Raw genomic sequence first — 23,721 nt, 5'->3', positions numbered from 1 at the left:
ATTTTTTTTATTTTACTTTACAATACTGTATTGGTTTTGCCATACATTGACATGAATCCACCACGGGTGTATACAAGCTCCCAATCCTGAATCCCCCTCCCACCTCCCACCCCATATCATCTCTCTGGATCATCCCCATGCACCAGCCCCAAGCATCCTGTATCCTGTATCAAACATAGACTGGCACTTCGTTTCTTACTTGATAGTATACATGTTTCAGTAGAATGGACTTTTGGACTCTGAGGGAGAGGGAGAGGGAGAGGGAGAGGGTGGGATGATTTGGGAGAATGGCTTTGAAACATGTATACTATCATGGAGGAAGCCTTTAGTAAGGAAGCAGTGTGTTTTCTGTTTTGTTGTGTTTGTTTGTTTTTTTCCCCAATAGAAAGTGAGTCAATGGAAAGCTACATGATACTAGGTAACAAAATATGGGCTCTGAGTTCAGAAAAACCTGAATGACTCTTACTTACAAAATAACAACCATGAACAGACAAATTAACCTCTCCAACCTATAAACTGTGGACTGTAACTGTTCCTTCCTCCAAGCATTCTTAGATGATTAATGGGATTCCTGAAGAACAGTAGAAACTGAGTCCCTATTCCATCTGCATCTAATCTGTTTGTGGGGAAGCAAGTTTTGAAATGAATATCAGTGCATTTGTGTATGTGTGAAATCTATGATTTCTGCAGTAGAGCTACCACCAGTAGATGCTAATGTTATTGAGAACTTGCATGGTTTAAGCATTGTTAACTTGTTTATTCATTTACCCTTTGGGGGTCATAAAGAGATGGACATGACTGAGCAACTAAGCATAGCACAGCACGAGATCACTAGTTTCGATCCCACTTTACAGGTAAACAGAGCACAGGGCACTGTGACTTCATTACACAGATGATGAAGTGATGGCACTGAGAGTTCAGATCACTGCCTGAGGTCACACGGATGCTAACACAGATCCAGGGTTCAATCCCAGACCCCTGGGAGTCATGGTCTGTGTGCTTCACCCTCCACCGAATGACCTTCTGGTGCTGGAGCAGTTCTCACAGGGTTAATGTGAGGATCAGGATTCAGTGCTTGTGAGACACTGGTACAATCTGAGCACACACGGTGCAAGGCATGATGGGTGTCACACTGTCACCATCAGAACGTCCCAAACCAATGAGTCTGAATTTGGTGACTTTGAAAGAGAAGGACCCTGGGCACCTTCATTTAGCAGTGGCTCCTCTTGGAACCAGTGCTCCAAAGAGAGCACCATAGCCACCATTTCAGGGAAAGACTTAGAAATGTGGTATTGACCATTATTACAACCATGCAGAATTTGATAGCTCAGTTGTCATGATGTTTCTTACCTTGGCTAGATTTCATGAAATTAAAGTACACACAGACAAATGCATAGACTTTTGATTTATTTTTTTACTTATTGTGCCTATTATGAAAAAGAAAGTACAGAGTTCAAGTAGCAAAGCTGGCTTCCCCAGGATGTGTAACAGGGAGGGTCAGGACTGTGGTCTTGGGGAAGATGCTGAGGGAGGAGATGGGGAGCTGCCCGCTTTGTGCATCCTGGAGGCACGAGGACTTGGGGTGGAAGGAGCTGATGTGGTTGGGGACAGTGGTGGGAGAGGCTCCCCTGGACCTGCCCTGGGCCTTGTTCCCTGAGTAATAACAGAATTTCTTGTTACAGGGTAGAACTGTCTGTTTGCCCAGTGTTTGAAAAATTGTTACACAATAATGACATAAAAAGGGAAAAATCACATATGCACTGAGATAACCCAAATCCAAAAACCAAGCAGAGAATTTCAGTAATGACAGATGATTAAGGAAAGCTGACTCCTTCAGGGACCCTCTGTCACAAGTTCTTCCCATCACAGCAGATGCCTGTTCTCCGAAACACACAGGAGGTGATGATGATAAAGTAGACCGCACTCTTGAGGAGGAGAAGGAGGTAGGTGTAATAGGCAGAGGTGTTCATGAGCTGCAGCTGCAGGGTATCTAGGAGAAATTATTTGATTATTTTTAAAGGTCAGTACACAGTAATGGGAGGAGGTCATAATTATTTCTGATGACTTACTGTGAAGTGTTACCCCTGCACCACCAAACCCCAAAGAAAACAAGTACAAGCACCATAAGCACCACCACTTCCAGGACAATTCAGAACCCAATTGGCAATTCAAGTCAATCAACAACCTCGGCTAAATTCACTAGAATCTTCCAAAATATTTTTTTAAGTGTTTTTTAAAGAATGAGTCCAAAAGGAAAAATATTTGTGATAAATAGCATATAGCACTTTTTTTGCCCCCCCCCCACATCTCTGAGTAATAATAACAGGTTATATTCATTAACGACTAATCAAATATCAAACAATTATTTTGAGAGCTTTGCATGTAAAATTCTACTCTTATTTAAGATTTGAGATAACCTATGAAAATTATTGTGCTTCCCTAGTGCTCAGATGGTAAAGAATCCACCCACAATGCAGGAAACCTGGGTTCAATCCCTGGGTTGGGAAGATGCCCTGGAGGAGGGCATGGCAACCCACTCCAGTATTCTTGCCTGGAGAAACCCAATGGAGAGAGGAACTTGGTGGACTACCGTCCACTGGGTCACAAAGAGTTGAAACATGACTGAGTGATTAAGCACAGCAGAGCATGAGATTATTAGTTGCAATCACATTTTACAAGTAAACTGAGCACAGAGAAAACTAACTTGCCTGAGGTCACACATTTAGAAAGTACCAGAAACCACATTTCAGTCCCAGTAACATGACTTTGAAGAATACATTCTTAGCTGCTCTGTAATCCTGCAACTCTGCTCGACTGACACACCAGACATCAAAGTTAAGCATAAATATCAAGTTGAATTGCTGATTTGGGAGGATCTGAGTCATTATGTGTTGTGTATAAATGAGGTTCCCAAGAAGGATACAAATCATAGAAATCTGGTTGTGATACAGTGTAGTGGGCAGAAGGTTTTGGTAAAGAGGATATTTTATCAAATGGAAGGTGTTTAGCCCAAAATTCCTGAAACATCAGGAGCTCATGCCTCACTCACCTGTCTGTCTTGAATGTCTAACATCATGGCTGTGATGTTATAGGATAATTGCACTTATGTGTCTTTGAAGTTTTGCAAGAAATATATGCTGTCAAAAAAAATTAACAGCACTAATGATGGGCCTGACTTGGCTACTCCATTAATCTCAAGACTGAGTTTCTTCCTTTGGAAATTTCTCTTTCCCACACTTCATCTTCATAGAGTCAGAACTCCAGGATCACTAGCATTTGGTATGGAAAGGATCTTAGGGGGTGACCTGCTCATAACTAACTCCCCTCAGTCAGGTCAGGTATTAGCTAAATACTGGGCCCCCTGATACTTGGAATGGAGGAGGGATCAGCAGGACTAGAGCCAGAGATCCTAAATGCACTTGGAACCTTCATGTAGGGAGAAGGGGCCACCAACTAGTACTGACTCTGTGCCAGCTAAATGAATACCCTATCGGAGACACTCCACATACATGATCTTATATCTTATAACTGAGTTCAATCTATTATTGTTTCCAACTGGCATATGAGGGCAATATTGCTCAGAAATGTAACTAATTTACCCATTTTTCATGAAGCTAACAATAAAAGAACTGGGGACTATGATATTCGGAAGCCCATGCACTCAACACCCCTGCCCATGGGTTCATCCTGTCTCAGGACCTTGGCTTTGGGAGTCTTGCTCTATGCCTACCTCTTAGAGGAGGAATAGAGAACTAAGCAAGTTGTGTGAACCATTGATTCAGATGGACTAAGTTGAATCCCCAGATCTAGCTGTGTGACTTTGTACAAAGGACTGAACTAATTTTGGCACATTGCCCTGATAGCAAAATGTTGGAAAAATATTGTACCACCTCATAGTTGTGGTTATGAGGAGCAAACAGAGTATACGTGAAAGACATAGCAATACACTTTATGTACATCAATTTCTCAGTGTTAGTTCACATATTAGATGCAAACAAGGGCTAAAATTCAAATGTCTAGAAGCAACTTGACATCACATTTCTCTAGTCACTACAAACAAAAGCTACACAACTGAGTGAAGGTCACTGTTGAAGTAATTCAGAACCTATCACTACATCCTCAAAACTCCAAAACCAACATTTACTGTGCTAAGATGACTCTTAGGGAATGATGGATTTACTTAAAATATGATGCCATCCATTCTGCAATATCCAGACTTTCTGGCTTTTTATCTTAAACCAAAGAAGTTCAAAAGTTAAGTTTATTTAGATGGGAAAAGTGCTGTAACATGACACAAAGGCAAAACTTACTGCTTTCATCTTCCAGACACACTTTTGTAGCATTATTATCAGCAGTGACTTCTAGAAGAAAGGAGAGCAAGTATTAATTATATTGTCAGTTGTTCATATCTATTATTAGATAGTGGCACATATGTGATTAAGTATATGTGTGTTAATATATATGTATATATAAGGTAAAATTTACTAGCACAAATGGAGATACTCTGATTAAATGTATGAACTCCACAATTCCAGGAATAATTGCTTTTTCCTACCATTAAGCAGGGAAGTTCAAGAGGTAATTGCTTTTTCCTACCATTAAGCAGGGAAGTTCAAGAGGTAATTTGATCAGGAGGGAAAAATTGCTGTAGGATTTCATAAAGGCAAACAAAGGCAAAAACTTACCACTTTCATCTTTCAGACAAGCTTTTTTAGAACCAGTGCCGGTAACTTCTAGAAACAATGGAAGCAAGTATTAATCGGTTGTCCTTGCCCATTATTTTACAATGTGTACATATGTATGTAAAATGTGTGTGTCTGTGTATATATAAATATATATATGTATATAATCTGCTGACAGTGAGACAGTAGAGATAGTCATTAAAACTATGACAATGAGCCCCACAATTCTAGATAATTGGTCTTTTGTACTTTTAGCCAGAGAAGTTCAAAAGATAAATAGATTAGAAAGGAAATAAAAGACTAAAGCATGACATAAAGGCAATCATCTACAAAAACTTACTGCTTTCCTGGTTTAAACAATCACTGGGAGACTCAGTGGTAGGGACAATTGAGCTGACAACTACAAGAAATGAAAAAAAGTATTAGTCAATTATTTGTGCCCATTATTTGACATTGCGTGTGCTTATACATGTGTTATTGTAATATATACATATATCTGTATATATATATAGATAATCTGCTGAGAGAGACAGTTATTAAAAATATGAGCCCGACAGTTCCAAAACTAGTTGGTCTGATTCCATGTAATTCATAGATTTCATTTGCATATGGTTTTCTACATATGGAAATGTTGAAGTTCATGAGGGCTACATTTTACCATAACTGGAGGGTAATACCCAATGGCATCCTATTTTCCTCTGTATTCATAGCTCCTAGCACTGTGCTTACCACAAAGTAGGTTGTTGGAGAAATACTTGTTGCAAAGACAAGTAATCAGGAAAAGTGGCTGCTCCGTAACTTCAGCACCCACTGCCGAGATGAAGAATTGCTACCAAATCAAAGTCATTCAAAGCTAGAGTCCTCAAGGGAATCCCGCATTTGAAGGAGTTAGGCCAAGTCATATTTCCCATCAAGCAAAAGAAAGCAGCTGAAGCTTTCCAAAGCACACACATCCTCAGTATCCTTGGCTCATGGACATGATTTTTCTGCAGTTGTGGGGCTTATGGGCATAACCAAAGCAATATCAATAAGGTTAATAGCTGAGTGACTGTAACTGGGCCAAGCACTCGCTTAACTCTTCTCATGCATTATCTTCTTTAATCCCCCAGTGACACTGGAGTGATTTGCGTTTTGGAGGATTCCATGTTACAAAGGAGGAAATAAGAATTAGAGGGTAACTGGCAGAGAGTCGTATCAGTGATAAAAGTGGTGGCAGAGACAGCATTCAAAGGATGGTTGTTGGGGATTAAATGAAATAGAACAAGTGGAGAGTACTCTAAAAATAAGCCTTAGAAAGAGAAATTAACCTATGCAAAGACAACAGAATTCCACCATTGTGGCCATTAAAATCATCTTCTCTTCTAGAGATCTTAATTATTCTTAACAATGACCTTTTTGTTACAGGAGCTCAGCATTTCTTTCCAGGGGTTAAAAAAAAAGATTAAATCACATTTTTAGTTATCTGACTTGATAAAACTTGAAGTAAGAATTTTATTCATGAGTAATGTCAAACAAAAATACAACCTTATTAATATAAAACTTTTTTAAAAGATCATGGACTGTTGGATGGAAGAAATCAGTCACAGAAGTTGTTCGGTTTATCGCTTTTCTCCTGGATGGGTTCATGTCCACATGGATACAGTCTGGTATGCCTTTTATGTCCTCAATGAGATCTTTTTTTCCCTATAATCTAAAATGTGGATTTGAGGTATGAATGCTTTGGAGTAAATCCCAAGAGTGAAAATACAAATAGAGTCATGTTTTGATGTTAAAGTATCCTCAAGAACTGACTTTAAGAAGTTCCTTTCTTTCCTTATAATGATTTTATTCATTAAAAGGTAAATAGGGGCTTCCCTGGTGCTCAGTGGTAAAGAATCTGCCTGCCAGTGCAAGAAGCATGGGTTTGATCCCAGATCTGAGAGGATCCCACATACCATAGAGCAACTAAGCCCATGGCCACAATTATTGAGCCTGCACTCAAGAGCCTGGGAGCTGCGACTGCTGAGCCCATGTGCCGCAACTGCTGCAGCCCACGAGCCCTAGAGCCCATGCTCTGCAGCATGAGAAACTGCTGCAGTGAGAAGCCCACGCACGGCAACTAGAGAAAACCCCGTGTAGCAGTGAAGACCCAGTGCAGCAAAACATAAATAAATAAATTTTAAAAATTATTAAAAGATAAATTTCTTATTACCATGCATTGATTGAGGTAGAAACAATAAAGAAACAAATTTTTGTAATAAACTTCATGTGCTTATGATAAATTCAATTTCTCAGTAAAGGCTGGTTGAAAACTAGGACCAGATCAATTTTATTTTTCTTCAAAATCATTTCATCAGTCTTTACTTCCATGTTATATTCTTAGCTTTTATCAAAAACAAAAAGCCTCTAAGAAACAACATTAGAAATCTGCGGTAGAACGACATTAGCAGAAGTGCCCTCATTGGTTTTACTGCCATTAGAACCCCTTGCAAAGCATTTGTTTCAGAAATTGTGTCAGGTAAAACACATCATGAACTGGAGCTTCTCTCCAATATGGTAATTGTCACAGTGACTCATTTTTTCCTGATTACAAGAAAAATTAAAACCTAGTAGGACAATCAGAGCTGTGGTTACATCAGAGTGCACTTAGCAAATTTGCTTCCTCTCTATTTATAAGAGTAGAAATAACAATTTAGGGCTGTTTTTGTATTCTTACTTTTAATTAGTTTTAGGAAAGGATACAAATAGATTTGATGAATATGAGAATAAATACATCTATGTCATGCTTTGGAATGTTTTCTCTGGTGCTATTCTATTTGTTCTTCATCGCAGTTCCAGGACAAAGCCAAGGCAAGTGTTCAAACCAAATTTGATCATTGGACAAACTGAGGATCAGGGAAGAGATAGGCTTGCTTCAGAAATTCGGACTGGTGCCCAGTAAAAGTCATGTACATTTGATTAAGTACGTGGTTCCCATTGCTTAAAAAGGGCTTCCTATCATGTATGGATCTGAGAGTTGGACTGTGAAGAAAGCTGAGTGCCGAAGAATTGATGCTTTTGAACTATGGTGTTGGAGAAGACTCTTGAGAGTCCCTTGGACTGCAAGGAGATTCAACCAGTCCATTCTGAAGGAGATCAGCCCTGGGTGTTCTTTGGAAGGAATGATGCTAAAGCTGGAACTCCAGTACTTTGGCCACCTCATGCGAAGAGCTGACTCATTGGAAAAGGCTCTGGTCCTGGGAGGGATTTGAGGCAGGAGGATAAGAGGATGACAGAGGATGAGATGGCTGGATGGCATCACCAACTCAATGGACGTGAGTCTGAGTGAAGTCCGGGAGTTGGTGATGGACAGGGAGGCCTGGCATGCTGCCATTCATGGGGTTGCAAAGAGTCGGACACGACTGAGCTGAACCACAGGGAAAGGCACAGAAATGATTCCTAATTAGGGACACTCCGGGATATTTGGTCTGCTAGGTGAGTACTGAGGACTTTCAGTCCAAAGTCCTGTGAGTTACAGGACCACTGCCAGGGCCAACGCACGTCCAGCCCTCTGCCCAACATCTGCATCACAGGGTCTCCTTTGGGACACCTTGCCCGAATCACGAGTAACCCTGAGTGATTAAGAAACAAGTACATTCTCTTGACTATAGTGCATCCTTCTGGGAGAGTAATTCACCTGAGTGTGTTCATCCACACTCCTTCCATGCCTGGCACATGCTAGGGCTGCAATGAGAGTTTGTGAGAAGCATTTTCCAATGGCAAGAAATGCAATCTTTATGTAGAATGAGAGTAAGTCTGTATACTTTAGCCTCACCCCATCTCTAATTACAAAATTTTAGCTTATCTTATGGTGGTATGTAAAATACAAATTTCAAAAACCTAAAAACATAATAAAACCCCAGGAGTCTAATTATTCTACTTTTTGTTGAACTGCAATCTGCCTCCATCATACAAACACCGTTTTATCATTTAATAACTCATTGTTTTGAAATTGTACCTTGCATAAAGCAGGATTAAAGTGACACTGACTTTATTTGCTGAGTAGAACATTCTCAAAAGATGCATACATGTTCTCATTTCCTTATCAGCCAAGGTCATCCACAGTGGAGATTTGTTATGTCCTAAGTTGCTAGATATTTTCACAGATGTTGTTTCCTTAAATCCATACAACTTTAAGAAACATCACTATGATCTTAATATTTTGGAAGGTGAAACCAAATCTTAAAAGGCTAAGTAAATTTTTTTTCATATTTATGTATCAAAGCCTATCAGACTTAATTCTATGGGTGAGATAGCAGAACATTTATGCTACCATTAAATAAAACATCATTTTATAAAGACATTTGTTTGTTTTTCATTAATGCTTAACAGAAAAGTGGTGTATTTTATTTGAAAAGCAGTGTTCTGGGAGATTATATTTATGTTTATTCACATACCTTCATTTATTGAAGGAAAAAGAATCTCTTGATTATTTCCTCCTATATTTCTCTCATGTTGGACGACACAGATATGTTCTTTATCCATGGAGTTTTCAGTCACGGTCAGCCAGCTGAGCTTCATGTATGTGTCAGTGGTGTTCATGGTATTTCCCTGCTGGGATGGCAGAGCTCTGTTGCCATCCTTTTCTTTCCAATAAACCTTAATAATATCAGGGAAAAATTTCTGCAGAAGACAAAGGTATGTTCCAGTTTTATTGTGGTTGATTTCAGCAATTGAAGGAAGAAAAATAGTGGGCTTGGGTGAAAGGTCTGTAGCAAGGTTTCTATCTGTGGGGGAAAATAAAATATAATTTAAAAGAATCATTAGAGCAACACCAACATTTTGAGATTTGGAAAAACCTAGCAAATAATAATGGAGAAGGCAATGGCACCCCACTCCAGTACTCTTGCCTGGAAAATCCCATGGACGGAAGAGCCTGGTAGGCTGCAGTCCATGGGGTCGCTCAGAGTCGGACACGACTGAAGCGACTTAGCGGCAGCAGCAGCAGCAAGTAATAAGGCTTCCCATGTAGCCCAATGGAAAAGAATCCACTGCCAATGCAGGAGACACAAGAGATGTGGATTCAGTTCCCGGGTTGGAAAGATCCCCTGGAGAAGGAAATGGCAACCTACTCCAGTACTCTTGCCTGGAAAATTTCATGGGCAGAGGAGCCTGGCAGGCTACAGTCCATGGGGTCGCAAAGAGTCGGACACGAGTGAACGACTGAGGACAGCACAGCGAGTGGTAAAAGAAAGGCATCACTGAACCAGTGCTCACCGTGGCCTTTCATCCACAGTAGATTGTCAGATGCTGATTATTGTTCTTATCTTTGATGGAAAGGAAAGTTCGAGACTTCATGTAACTTGCCCGAAGTCACAGCTGTTAAGTAGTAAAGCTAGATTATACCTTGACCTTCATTTTTCTCCATTTGTAAAGATGGAGTATGACTTTTAAATACCCCATGTAAATACTCCATATCAAGGCTTCCAAAATTCATGAATACATTTATTGTTTTGTCAGCTTATTTTTCTGGTTTTTTGACCATACTATGCAGCATGCCGTATCCTGGTTCCTGCACCATGGATTGAACCCGTGCCTCGTACAGTAGAAGTGCAAAGTCCCAACTGCTGGACTGCCAGGGAAATCCTGATTTTTTTAAAAAAAATCTCTTTTGCTCTATCATAGTGGAGCCTCTTTTGGAGTAGATGGGTGAGTTGTGGGAATGGGGATGGAGGAGGAGACCAGGTAACTCATGGTTTCTCTATCTGTGAGAATCTTTGATGCCTTCTAAACTACTTCCTTTTCCCATCTTATCTTGTATTTTAACTTATGCTCTCTTTCCCAAATGACACATTCTCATGTTCTGAAACTCTGTGGAAACTCATTCTTCATTTAACTGACTCTGAGATGCACCATATTTATTTTATTTCCCACAAAAATAAACACTCAGAGAAGTTTATCATTTTTAAAAAGTGATATGCAGTTGCTTTTTAAAATGGAGTCAGTGTCCACGGGTATGTGACAATGTATGAAGTTAACTTTTCTCTCCAAATGTGGGTCCCAAGCCCAATTCTGAAGTGGTGGAATTCTCTTTAATTCTATATAACCTCTCAATTTTACATCTGAACCACTCCAGATTTTTTAGTAGAGCAGTACAGTATTTACAGTGCCTTGAATGTGGAAGCAAGATAGCTATATTTCTAAAATGTCTAATTTGGGATTAACAGATAGCACAATACTATATATAAAATAGATAAAACAATAAGGACCTACTATATAGCACAGGGAACTATATCCAATATCTTGTAATAACCTTGTAATAATGGGAAAGAACCTGAAAAAGACTATACACACACACACACACACACACATATAAATGAACCACTTTGCTGTACACCCTAAACTCACACAATGTTGTAAATCAACTATACTTCCATTTTTTTAAAAAAAAGTATTATTTTCAGAAGAGCTTCGGCAGTGGCTCAGCGGTAAAGAATTCATCTGCAATGCAGCAGACGCAGGAAAAGTAGGTGCGACTCCTGGGTTGGGAAAATGCCCTGAAGGAGGAAGTGGCAACCCACTCCAGTATTCTTGCCTGGAGCGTCCCATGGACAGAGGAGCCTGGTGGGCTACAGTTCATGGGTCGCAAAGAGTCAGACATGACTGAAGCAACTGAGCACACATTATTTTCAGAAATGCTCTTACTCTAAACTTATCAAGTAATGCATTTATCAGAATTTTGTCTCAATTCAGAAAGTTCACCAAAAGCACATTTTATTTTGGAATTTCGTCTAAATTCAGTAATAATATACAATATTTTGACTCTCATTTGAACCTACTCTATAAGGCTGCTGAAGTGCTTTGGAGCACCACTATTTGCTCTTTTCCATCTGCTGAATAGAGTGTATATCCCAACCAGGAATTGAACCTGTGCCCCCTGCACTAGAAGGCAGAATCTTAACCATTGAACCACCAGGGAAGCCCCTCACTGGGAAATACCTTAAGAAAAGAAAAATTGGACTTCTCACATGAGAAGAAAAGAATTATTCAGAATTTCGGCCTATGCAGCAAAGCTCCTGATTTTTCTACTAAATCAGTAAACAGACGGTGTTGAATTTTAACTCATGCTTTAAATATACTTGGGTCTTAATGTGTTTATTTAATGTTACACATCTTCCTTTTAGAACAAGTAGCACTTTATTCATTATCATAGCAAGACACTGTGTATTTCTCCAACCATATACTATGTTGAAATTAACGTGTTCTCTTTTTTTTTCCTTCTCACTTTTCCTTTATAAATTAGATAATTAGAACTATTTCATTTTTAAATAGCAGTTTCAAATTCATGACATTTCCCTCTATGTTTGACTTCACTTCTTGATCACTTTCTTTATAAATTAAAACTTTTTTTCTGATAAATATGAGCATGAAGCCCAAGCTTATTGACTATATATTTTAGAGCCAATAAATATTGTTGTTAGAATGACACCAATTAAGCTAAAGGATTAAGATTTAAACCACATAGAACAACAAGACATATAAAAAAATACATTTTAATCTAATTTTTCTTGCTAAGTAGACAAGAATCTGCTAAAGAGAGATAAATCCCCCCTAATTCAATTTTGTGTATGTATGAATGGACAGTAAGATAATTTTTCATTTGAAGAGTCAGACATACAGCTGCATTCTCTGAAGAATGTCAGTTCTGTCAACAGTTTTGCAAAAAACTCTCCCTCCTGGATGCCATTTTCACTTTACATTTGAATAAACACCTATCCAGCACCTATGAGGTGTTAGCCAATGTAATAAGTACTTTATTCACATTATCTCATTCAATTCTCCTACTACCCCTGCTGAATATACACTGTTATCCTATCTTATGGATTAGGAGACTGAGGCCAGAGAATCACCCCCATGTTCACGTAAGTAGTTAGTGGTGGGTCGGAAGCTCCAAGTCAGCCTGACTCAAAAGCCCATGTTTTTGAAAATACATCTTCAGCATCAGAAAAGGAAACCTGTCAACTCACAAAACTTAGCTGTAATGACAAACTTCAGCCTTGGGCCAAACACTTTCATGACTATTACATATAATACACTATTGTTTAGCTGCTAAGTCCTGTCCGACTCTTGCGACTCCATGGACAGTAGCCTGCCAGGCTCCTCTGTCCGTGGGATTTTCCAGGCAAGAATGCCACATGGCCCTTTATTGAAGTCCACATGGATACAAAGCCAAATCCTATTACAATATTTGCACAGTGTTGTCTACACGCTCCTTTACTATATGGACTTGTAAAATCGCTCCTAAATCTAATCCCCAACCACATACCCATTTTTTGTGACTTTCATTCTCATTTAATTGTTCCTCACTTTCCCTCTATCACCTTGGAAAAAAAATTACATTCTCTGTTACTTACCTGTGACGACAAGTTTTGTTCCAACGTTGAAGTTTTTTCTGTAACTATTACACAGTGATTCAGGCTGTATCAAAAACTTTAGACTAATTTAGCTTCACTGATTCCTTCAGATTCTAGTGGAATTATGATGGCCTGGAATTCAAGACACTAGGATTCTAGCCCTAGTTCATTTTGTTCCTAACAAGTTCTGGGGTTGAGCAAATCAAATAAGCTAAACCCTTAGATACTTCATTTATTTGTAAAAGATGTTATTACTGTTAAGTCAATTGAACATCCTTATCACTGTTGCAGTGAGATCAAAACAAAACAAGAACTGAAGAGTGATTTGAATAAAAATAATATGGAGATAAGATACTATAAAAATTACTATATTGTCATTAGTATTAGCATTTTTATTTCTGATAATTGTGTGGTCCAACATGACATTTTAATAGCATGGGACCAAATTTTGCAAACCCTGATAGGAATTCAGTGTTTGGGGTTTGAAATTAGATTTGTAGCAACTAATAACTTGTTTGTTTTACTCTATGCTGTAATATGTCTAGAGCTCTCAAAACCATCATCACAGCTTTTCACATGCCCAATTAACAGGCAATCATTTGTTTATTCTTATTCGCTGTATTTCCACATTTAAGAAAGCCAAAGAGAACATTGGCTGAAGCAGTCAGTACATGGAACTTCTTCACTGGTGTTGTCCAAAATAAATGGCGTTTTTTCCCCCATTAACAGCACATCTACTGGCATTCCAAGCTTTTACCTGAAATTTCAGCCTCAAACTGACTTCTACCTAACTTATGCCCAAAGTTCAACTTGCAACTCTGAGCACTGAACCTTAAGACAGAATGACTAAGAGAAATGGCCTGGTCCAAAAGAAGATGCCCAGTCCTCATATCCTCCTATTGTCTCCTCGGATCACTAAAACGTTGCCTGCCTTCCTGCTGAGGGTACCATCTGTGGAGGACATTAAATGTTGGAGGACATAGCATCGATGTACTGGGAGTATAAGTATTTGTTTAAAGACCATTTCTTCCAGTTTATAAAATGGATGTTGAAGGCAATGTCCCCTTTTTATTTATTTTGCAATGTCCACTTTTTACTTCACTTTCCTCCTAAAGAATCCTGCATTGAAGTTCTTTTCTAATTTTGTGGAGGGAAAAGCATATCGCATTTGAAAATTTGGTGTGTTTATCAGTTAACAATAAGTATGTATTCCACTACATTTTTTCTGCTTTCTTATTTCTTTTTCTTACTTGCTTCTTTTGTATTGAGATAGAACTGACACATATTCTGAATATTTAATAAATGCATATTCAATATGACTTACATGATCTTTGGGGCATAAAGAGAGGTCATTTCAGTGCCATCGTTAAAAGCAAAAGCACTGTTTTCACATATGAGTAGTAATACAAAGTGTGCACTATGACAATACTATAGTTAATTGAAGGATCCAGGTCAGACTACAGAGAGTAAATATTCAGGATATAAAAACATGACTTAATGTTTCTAATATCATGTAATGGTCCAGTCCACTTACTTCAGAATAAACAAGTCTCTGTGTGAGTGTGAAAGTCATTCAGTCATGTCCAACTCTTTGCGACTCTATGGACTATGCAATCCATGGAATTCTCTAGGCAAGAATACTCAAGTGGGTAGCCTTTCCCTTCTGCGGGGATCTTCCCAACCCAGGGATTCACCCCAGGTCTGTCACATTACAAGCAGATTCTTTACCAGCTGAGCCACAAGGGAATCCCTATTGGATCTCAAACTTTGCCAACAGTAACTAGTCATGTGACTTACAGCATTTAAGTGAACTTCTCTAAACCTCAGTTTCCTTATCTATGAAATGAGAATGAAAGGATTCCTGTTGAGGAAAAGATAAGGCATTGAAATGCTTATCATGGTGCCTGGCCCTCAGTAAATATAGCTAGTATTGACTAATATTAAAATTCTCTTTAATGGGATGGTTTCAAGGCCATCTCATCTGTCTTCCATCAAACAAAAGGTGTAGATTTTACAAACAATAACTATTACATTGGGCTTCCCTGGTGGTTGAGTGTTAAACAGTCTGCCTGCCAATGTAGGCAACATGAATTCAACCCCTAAGTCAGGAAGATCCCATGGAGAAAGAAATGGCAACGCATTCCAGTATTCTTGCCTGGGAAATCCCATGGATGAGTCTGGTGGGCTACAGTTCATGGGGTCACAAAGGAGCCAGACATGACGTAGTGACTCAACAACAACAACTGCTTAATCAATTAAGAAAGGAAACAAGTTCATCAAGGTGTCCTGCCTCTCTGCAGCCACAGATCATAGATCATGGGACCCCATTAAACCAGAATTTCAAACACTTTTCCACTAGAATAGAAATGGTTTGAGTGTTATCCTTGTTCTATCTGTCATGTTTACACTTTTATCTCAAGCCTCCAGCACAGAAACAATTCAATAAATATTTGCTGAGAGAATGAAAGAGCAAATGAAGATATGTAACCATGCACACCATTTTCAAAGACTTTGGAGCTGAAATCACTCGAGCTGACAAACTTGTTCATATGGAAATTTATAGCTGATTCATGTTGAGGTTTGACAGAAAACAACAAAATTCTGTAAAGCAATTATCTTTCCGTTAAAAAAATTAATTAATTAAAAAAGAGATACAATAGCTCAAGTTTTAAAGAATATCAGCCTACCTCTAAGAAGCTAGAGTAATAAGAAGTGAGATTTATGAAAGTTCTATAGTCATTTACTATAGAATCTTTTTGCACTGCTATTAGGGATGAGGTGAAAATCTATATTTGTTCTGCAAGTTATTAGGAGAATGGAGCAGTTTTATCTCAAACTCTAGTGAACAGCTAATTAAGAGAAGAGTAACTCACTTAATAGACCATCTTCAAGAAAAGGAACCTGAACCAAAAACTTACACTAACATAATAAGGAACATGATCATGGTATAAGAATATTGAAATATAAATGAAACAAGAAAACTGAGTCCTCGCAATATTTTATTATCTAGCCTGATCCTATTCTGTGTGTGTGTTTTCTAGAAGAAAAATTTCAACTGCTTACAAGCAGAGAAAATAAACAATTTCCAAAGTAGTTTAGTTTCCATATACACTGACCAGTAGCTGAAAAATTGCTGTTCGTATTCTGAGACCAAGAATGTGGCAGTCAGATAAGGAGGAATCCTAAATTGCTTTTCTCTAAAAAGCATCTGTCAGAAATTTCTTGGCTATCCAGGGGTTAAGATTTGGCACTTTCACTGCCATGGTCTTGGGTTCGATCTCTGATCAGGGAACTAAGATCCCACAAGCCCCCAAAATAAAATAAAATGAAAAGCACCTGTTAGTCTTTCATGACCAAGGTAAAACATAGAAAAAAGTTACTTACCATGGGGAGCTATTATGAGCTTAGGTCCTTTTCCAAATATCTTCTTTCATTCTGAGCCATTACCCTGAGACATTATTGTTGAAGCTCCTACAATAATCTCAGCCTTCACCTGCCATCATGACATGACTAGCAGTTAAAAACTTTGTACTGGCAGCTTGATTTTCTGGGTTATTTTGAAAGTCCTTGAACATAGGTTTTGTGATATTTGATGTTTTATTAGTTTTCCTCAGAAAAATGGACCCAAATATCTGCTTTCCACAGAGGAGAAATCATTGAAAACACTGATAATAAATGAAAAATGTAAAAGCAGGAAAAGAACACATCATTGGCACCAAACAGTTAACTACTGGCCTTTCTAAATTTCCAGGAATAGTATTCAAAGAATTAAGACTTTTTTTTTTCCAGGTGTTCAGCTCTGTTGAAACAGCTCAGAGTTTACATCAAAGGAAACAAACACCACAAACACCAGGGTTGCTCAGTTAGCAATTTAGGAATGTATTTCTGAAAAGAAACTCTTCAGTAACTGAAAATGCAAATATGCCAACCCAAGTGTACTTGAGAAATGTGAACAAAGTTCTCCATTTGTTGAATAATGTAATTCTTTACCATGGCAATGCAAGATGAGAAAATACGTCCTATGATGACTTACTATTTTTCCTAGAATAAAGGAAGAAATTTGTAGAATTCTATCTGCTTTGAGATTAGATTCCTTACTAAAACTAAAACTTGGAAACAATATCCATTTCTCTGATATGTTGCAAGAAGACTCTTAGAGGCTGTTCTGTAATCTCAAGCCACTCACCTTAGATCAGGAGGAGAAAGAAATAGCCAGAAGCAACTGAGTGCTTCTCTGAGCACAGATGAACTGTCCATCTGCCAGAATCCAGACAGGACAGGCCCTGAGATTCCCATGTCCATGGCAGATCCACCCAGTCCTGTCCTGAGGCCCGTGAGCACTCAATGCTTTTGCCCTGAGGATGAAAATAAGAGGAGATCATGGTAATCAGCTGTCCATTCACACCACCCAACACAATAGAAAAGGATGAGAGACCTGGATGAAAATCATATTTAGAAAGGAGTCTTTTTTTAAGGGTTTCCCTGGTGGATCACATGGTAAAGAATCTGCCTGTAATGCAGGAGACCTGGGTTCGATCCCTGGGTTGGGAAGATCTTGAGGAGGGAACAGCAACCCACTCCAATATTCTTGCCTGGAGAATCTCCATGGAAAGAGGATCCTGGCGGGCTACAGTCTATGGGGTTGCAGAGTTGGACATGACTGAGTGACTAAGCACATCTCATCTCTCTTTTTAAATTGAAAATTCTGAGTTATTAGTACTTGGGGCTGACACATAATCTTTGCCTCTATTATAGACATGAGTGATGCCTACTCATCTCCTTTTTGACATCTTGTCTTCTGTTTTTCCTATTCTAAGACCATGAGCAGAATTTTCAGAAGCTTTAGGAGTTGTCTGTATTCCAAGACCCATGAAGTATTTAAGTAGTAAAACGTAAAAGAATAGGTAGACAGTTACAAAATCTTTGATTATATTTACAAAATAATACAAGACCATATGAAGAAAACAGTACAGGATTTTACTAAAGGGTTGGAAAAAAAACCTGCATACTTAGAGGGACATATCATATTCATGAAAGAAAAACTCCGTATCATAAACATGCTAATCCTTCCTAAAATCACATAAATTGACTGTAATTCCAATCTGAGTTAAGATAAACTTTATTTGTTATTGTTGTATGTTGTAAGGATTGGGGTTGAGCTAATTATGTTGTAAGAATTTTGAAACATAAATGAAACAAAAGTCCTACAGAAAACACTCCAAGCATATATTAATGTAAAATTATGATAAGGAATTTTTAAATTGTAGGGAAATGAGAGATTGTTTTAAAACTGGCTTTGAACTACTGATCATTTGTTGGGAGAACAAAAATAGCTCTTTATCAAATGCCATATAAATGTGTTGCTGTTGTTCAGTGGCTAAGTCATGTTTGACTCTTTGTAACCCCATGGACTACAGCACATCAGGCTCTTCTGAATTCCACTGTCTCCCAGAGTTTGCTCAGACTCATGTATATCGAGTCAGTGTTGCTATCTAAACATCTGATCCTTTGCTGCCCCCTGCTCCTTTTGTCTGCAGTCTTTCCCAGCATCCAGTTCTTTTCTGATGAGTCAGCTCTTTACATCAGGTGGCCAAAGTATTGGAGGTTCAGCTTCAGTATCAGACCTTCCAATGAAGATTCAGAGTTGATTTCCTTTAGTATTGACTGGTTTGATCTCCTTGCAATCCAAGTGACTCTCAAGTGTCTTCTCCAGCACCACAATTCGAAAGTATCAATTCTTGGGCATTCAACCTTATTTATGATCCAACTGTAACATCCATACATGACTACTAGAAAAATTGTACTTTTGACTATACAGATTTTGTTGGCAAAGTGATGTCTCTGCTTTTTAATGCACTATCTGGGTTAGTCATAGTTTTCTTTCCAAGTAGCAAGTGTCTTTTAATTTCATGGCTAAAGTGACAGTCTGCAGTAATTTTGGAGTCCAAAAAAATAAATTCTGTCACTGCTTCCAATTTTTCTCCTTCTATTTGCCATGAAGTAATGGGACCAAATGCCATGATCTTCATTTGTGAATGTTGAAAAAGCCAGCTTTTTCACTCTCCTCTTTCATCCTCATCAAGAGACTCTTCGGATTCTCTTCACTTTCTGTCATTAGAGTGGAACCATCTGCATACCTGCGGTTGTTGATAATTCTCCCAGCAGTCTTGATTGCAGCTTGTGCTTCATCCAGCTTGGCATTTCCCAGGATGTACTCTGCATATAAGTTAAATAAGCAGGGTAACCATATACAGCCTTGTCATACTCCTTCATTAATTTTGAAACAGTCAATTGTTCCATGTCCAGTTCTAACTCTTGCTTCTTGACCCACATTCAGGTTTCTCAGGAGACAGGTCTGGTATTCCCATCTCTTTGAGACTTTTCCACAGTTTGTTGTGATCCACACAAAGGTTTTAGCATAGTCAATGAAGCAGAAGTAGATGTTTTTCAGGAATTCTCCTGCTTTCTCTATGATCCGAAGAATGTTGGCAACTTGATCTCTGGTTCCTCTACCTTTTCTAAACCTAGCCTATAAACCTGAAAGTATTAGGTTTATATTAAAAAGCATCTAGAAATGTGAGTTAGAAGGAACAAGTAGGAGAGTGATTGGATCTTCGGGTAGAGAAACTTGGAATGAGAAGATGGAAAGAGACATTTTGGCTTTCCAGATGACTCAGTGGTAAAGAATCTACCTGCCAATTCAAGAGATGTGGGTTTGATCCCTGAGTTAGGAAGATCCCCTGGAGAAGGAAATGGCAACCCACTCCAGTATTCTTGCCTGGGAAATCCCATGGACAGAGGAACCTGGCAGGCTACAGTCCATGGGGTTGAAAAGAGTTGGATGTGATTTAAGGGCTAAACATTAGGAGACATCATTACTTAATATTTAATGTTTGATGATGTGGTGGGAAGTGTTCCTTCCACTTTGATATTTTTGGAATAGTTTGAGACAGATGTTCTTTTATAAATATTAGGTTGAATTAATCTGAGAAGCTGTCTGGTCCTAGACTTTTGTTTTTGGAATGCTTTTTTTTTTTTAATTTTTATTTTACTTTATTTTACTTTACAATACTGTATTGGTTTTGCCATACATCGACATGAATCCACCACGGGTGTACATGAGTTCCCAAACATGAACCCCCCTCCCACCTCCCAACCCCCACCATCTCTCTGGATCATCCCCATGCACCAGCCCCAAGCATCCTGTATCCTGCATCAAACATAGACTGGTGATTCGTTTCTTACATGATAGTATACATGTTTCAATGCCATTCTCCCAAATGGAATGCTTTTGATTACTGATTCAGTTTCATTTCTGATGGTGTATTTATATGTTCTATTTCTTCCTGGTTAAGTAGAGAGATTTTACATTTCTAGGAATTTATCCATTTATTCTAGGTTGTCTGTTTTCTTGCATGGCAAATAATGATTTGCAGTAATGTCTTATTATCATTTGTATTTTGATGGTGTCAATTGCAATTTCTTCTATTTCATGTCTAATTTTTCATATTTGAGATTTTTCTCTTTTTTATTTGATAAATTTGTTTTTCCAATTTGTCTTTTCAAATAACCAGTTCTTAATATCACTGATATTTTCTATTTTTCTTTTAGGCTCTATTTTATTTATATCTACTCTGATCCTTATTATTCTTTCCTTCTACTTACTTTTAGGTTTGTTTGTTCTTCTTTTCTCTAGTTCTTTTAGGTGTTAGTTTAGGCTGTTTATTCAGGCTGTTCTTATCTCCTGAGGTAGGCTTGTATCACTATAAACCTTACTCTTAGAATTGTTTCTGCTGTGTGCCACAGATTTTTATGGTGTTCTTCTATTTGAGAGCTTCCTTGATAGCTCAGTTGGAAAAGAAGCGGTCTGCAAAGCAGGAGACCCCGGTTCAATTCCTGAGTCAGGAAGATCCGCTGGAGAAGGGATAGGCTACCCACTCGAGTATTCTTGGGTTTCCCTTGTGGCTCAGCTGGTAAAGATCCCCTGGAGAAGGGAAAGGCTACCCACTCCATTATTCTGGCCTGGACAATTCCATGGACTGCATAGTCCATGGGGTAGCAAAGAGTTAAACGTGACTGAGCAACTTTTGCTTCACTCACTTCCATTTTTATTGTCTTCAAGTATTTTTTCTTTTCTCTGATTTCTTCGGTCACACACAGGTTGTGTGTAGCATATTTTTTATCCTACACATGATTGTGATTGTGTTCCTTGTGTGTACACAGTAACTGGCACCTCTAGTTGTGCCCTTGGAGAAACTGGCCTATATAAGCAGGTAGAGAGTGGAAGAGGAGGGAAAAAATGTGAGCATATAAAAAGATAGTTATCACTACATGATGATGAAAAACAGTGGGGTAATGATGTATTTGTCAGTAACTGGGGAAGAAACTGGATCTCCATATTAAGATTGCTACCTTACCCCCATACACAGAAATTGAAATCACAGCAGATCAAAGAAACAAATGTGCAGAAAAAAATCTTACCACCCCTGGAAAAATCTAAATTAAAATATATTTAATGTGTCAAACTGTCCTAAAGCTGCAAACAGTTAAACCATGTTGTTGCTGATCAGTTCAAGTTCAGTTCAATCGCTCAGTCATGTCTGACTCTTTGCGACCCCATGGACTGCAGCACGCCAGGCTTCCCTGTCCATCACCAACTCCCAGAGCTTGCTGAGAAGTACAACAAGTTAAAGCTGGTGCATTTACTAGCCAATCCCATCTTCCCTGCAGTCACAGAAGTGGAAGGACCTGAAGCTTTGACTTGTGGTTGTGGGGTTATCATGAACAAATATGATGACCTGGGAGAGCAGCAGTGCCCAGGGGTGCAGTAAGAGAGGAGGGGCTTCTTGGTTGGGAGGAAGCTCACAAGCATTCTTCTAGAATGCACTCCTGTGTCAGACTGGGACCTGGCCCATTTCAAAGGGAAACATACCACTTTATCTGTTACCAGACAGACCAGTTTCGGCTGTGGGCTGAACTTCAAAAGAAGATGTAAGTAAAATATCGTGGTTGGCTTACTTAAAACAATCACTTTTTTCCTACACTTTCACTATGTCAGTCATGCCCTAGTTGGTTATATGAGCAAAAGATCTATTTATCCAAAAGAGAGATCAGATACCAGCTTGAGGTTTAGGAAGTCTCAAGTTTTCATTCCATCATTTCTTATTTTTCATATTCCTGAATAATGAAGATGCTCCATCCCCAGCCATTTTCTCTGGATAATGATGGAACTGGTGATTCCATATTGTCTAGCCATTCCATTTTGCTCTTCTAAATGTCTTTCCTAAGAGATCAAGCCTAGATGCCCTGTTTGTCCTAAACAAAAACTTATATGAACTCTATCAGTTCCTAGGAGAGTGAGGATATGCTGCCTGCTAGATTGCTTGCTTACAGCCTGGGGATGAAGGTCTGTTTTCAGGAAAAACTATGGCTTGTTGTGGAGAGGGAGGAGGTGGCCATGGAATACAAAACTTCGGAAATGGGCATTGAGCTCAGGGTTTCTCTTTGTCCAGAGTAAAGAAAGTTTGGGGAAGAAGTGAGGCAGGGGTTGTTACCAGAGCTGCACTTGGCAGCCACAAGCAAAATTTCCAGTGCAGTGTACAGGAAGTCTGAACCGACGTGCTTATCCCAGACAGCACAGTAGTACATCCCAGAATCACTGTGTTCCAGATTTAGGATTGCAAATCTGTAGCTCCTTCCTACTGCACCTTTATAAACACTGTATTTTGCTTTATTGATTCCTGATTCGAACTCAATCTTGGAGTAGTAGACATCGTAGTAGAAAAGACGTCGGGGAGCCATCCCCTCCTGTTGTTTGTACAGGTGGATATATTTGACATCTTGTGTAAAATCACAAGTGAAAGAAGCAGTCTCCCAAGTCTTACCAGTGACTGACATCTGGGCCCCTTTTGCGTTGGAAGATACCTGAGTGACTGCAATGGGAAAAGCAACAAAAAATAATGATGAAGAGGAAACACCCATTTCTTAGTATGACCCTTCCCTGCCCCAACCAATGCCACAAAATACAGAAAAAATCCACTGAGCATCCAGGCAACACACTTACCAAGAGCCAGGAAAACCAAAGGCAGCACTAGGGCCCACAACATGCCTGGGACAGTGAGCTAGACTGGGGTTCTCAGCAGATGTGACAGGCAGGGGAGTCAAGGAGGATCTTTCTTTAAAACCACCAGGCTGAGCTCAGAGGGGGTGGTGTCGGAAGAGGCCTGGGTGGAGCTGCGCCTCTCTGTACCAACCCCCTTCTTGAAGACGCCCCTGTGGCAGGCTGGGAACACCTCCCCCACCCAGGAGAAGAGATGCCTGACCACTGAGAGCTCAGAACTCCAAGCAGAGGGATCAATCAGATTGGGGGCTGTGGGGAGAAACATGGACAAAACTTGCCTGTTGCCTGGTGGAGTGAGAAGACCTGAATCAGGCTAAATTCCCTGCAGTTCAGCCTTTCAGTGTTAATGTTGATGCCATGGTCTTATCTGGTGATTAAACATCTTTATATCGTTTCCCTGAACTACCTTTCCTTTTACATCTATAAACTAACTTCAAGCAGCAAATCCAATAAGAATTGAATGAGCCTTATTAAAAGAAATTAATATCAATTATACTGGTCTACACTTGACTCTCCTTTAAAGTAAACAGATGTGTGTTTGTGTGTG

At 39.1% G+C, this 23,721-nt stretch overlaps 1 gene segment (V, D, J or C); it reads right to left on the bottom strand.

Annotated features, from left to right (window-relative positions):
* Window positions 1-1,390: 1,390 nt before the first annotated feature.
* Window positions 1,391-23,281, bottom strand: LOC120877276. The segment is given in 8 exon segments: window positions 1,391-1,990; window positions 4,311-4,361; window positions 4,686-4,733; window positions 5,023-5,082; window positions 9,098-9,427; window positions 13,055-13,118; window positions 22,673-22,986; window positions 23,118-23,281. Coding segments are annotated over 8 exon segments (1,053 nt in total).
* Window positions 23,282-23,721: the final 440 nt, after the last annotated feature.

This window comes from Oryx dammah, unplaced genomic scaffold (assembly GCF_014754425.2).
Source record: "Oryx dammah isolate SB20612 unplaced genomic scaffold, SCBI_Odam_1.1 HiC_scaffold_18, whole genome shotgun sequence".
Classification (NCBI taxonomy): domain Eukaryota; kingdom Metazoa; phylum Chordata; class Mammalia; order Artiodactyla; family Bovidae; genus Oryx; species Oryx dammah.
This window is presented reverse-complemented; position numbering and strand designations above follow the sequence as displayed.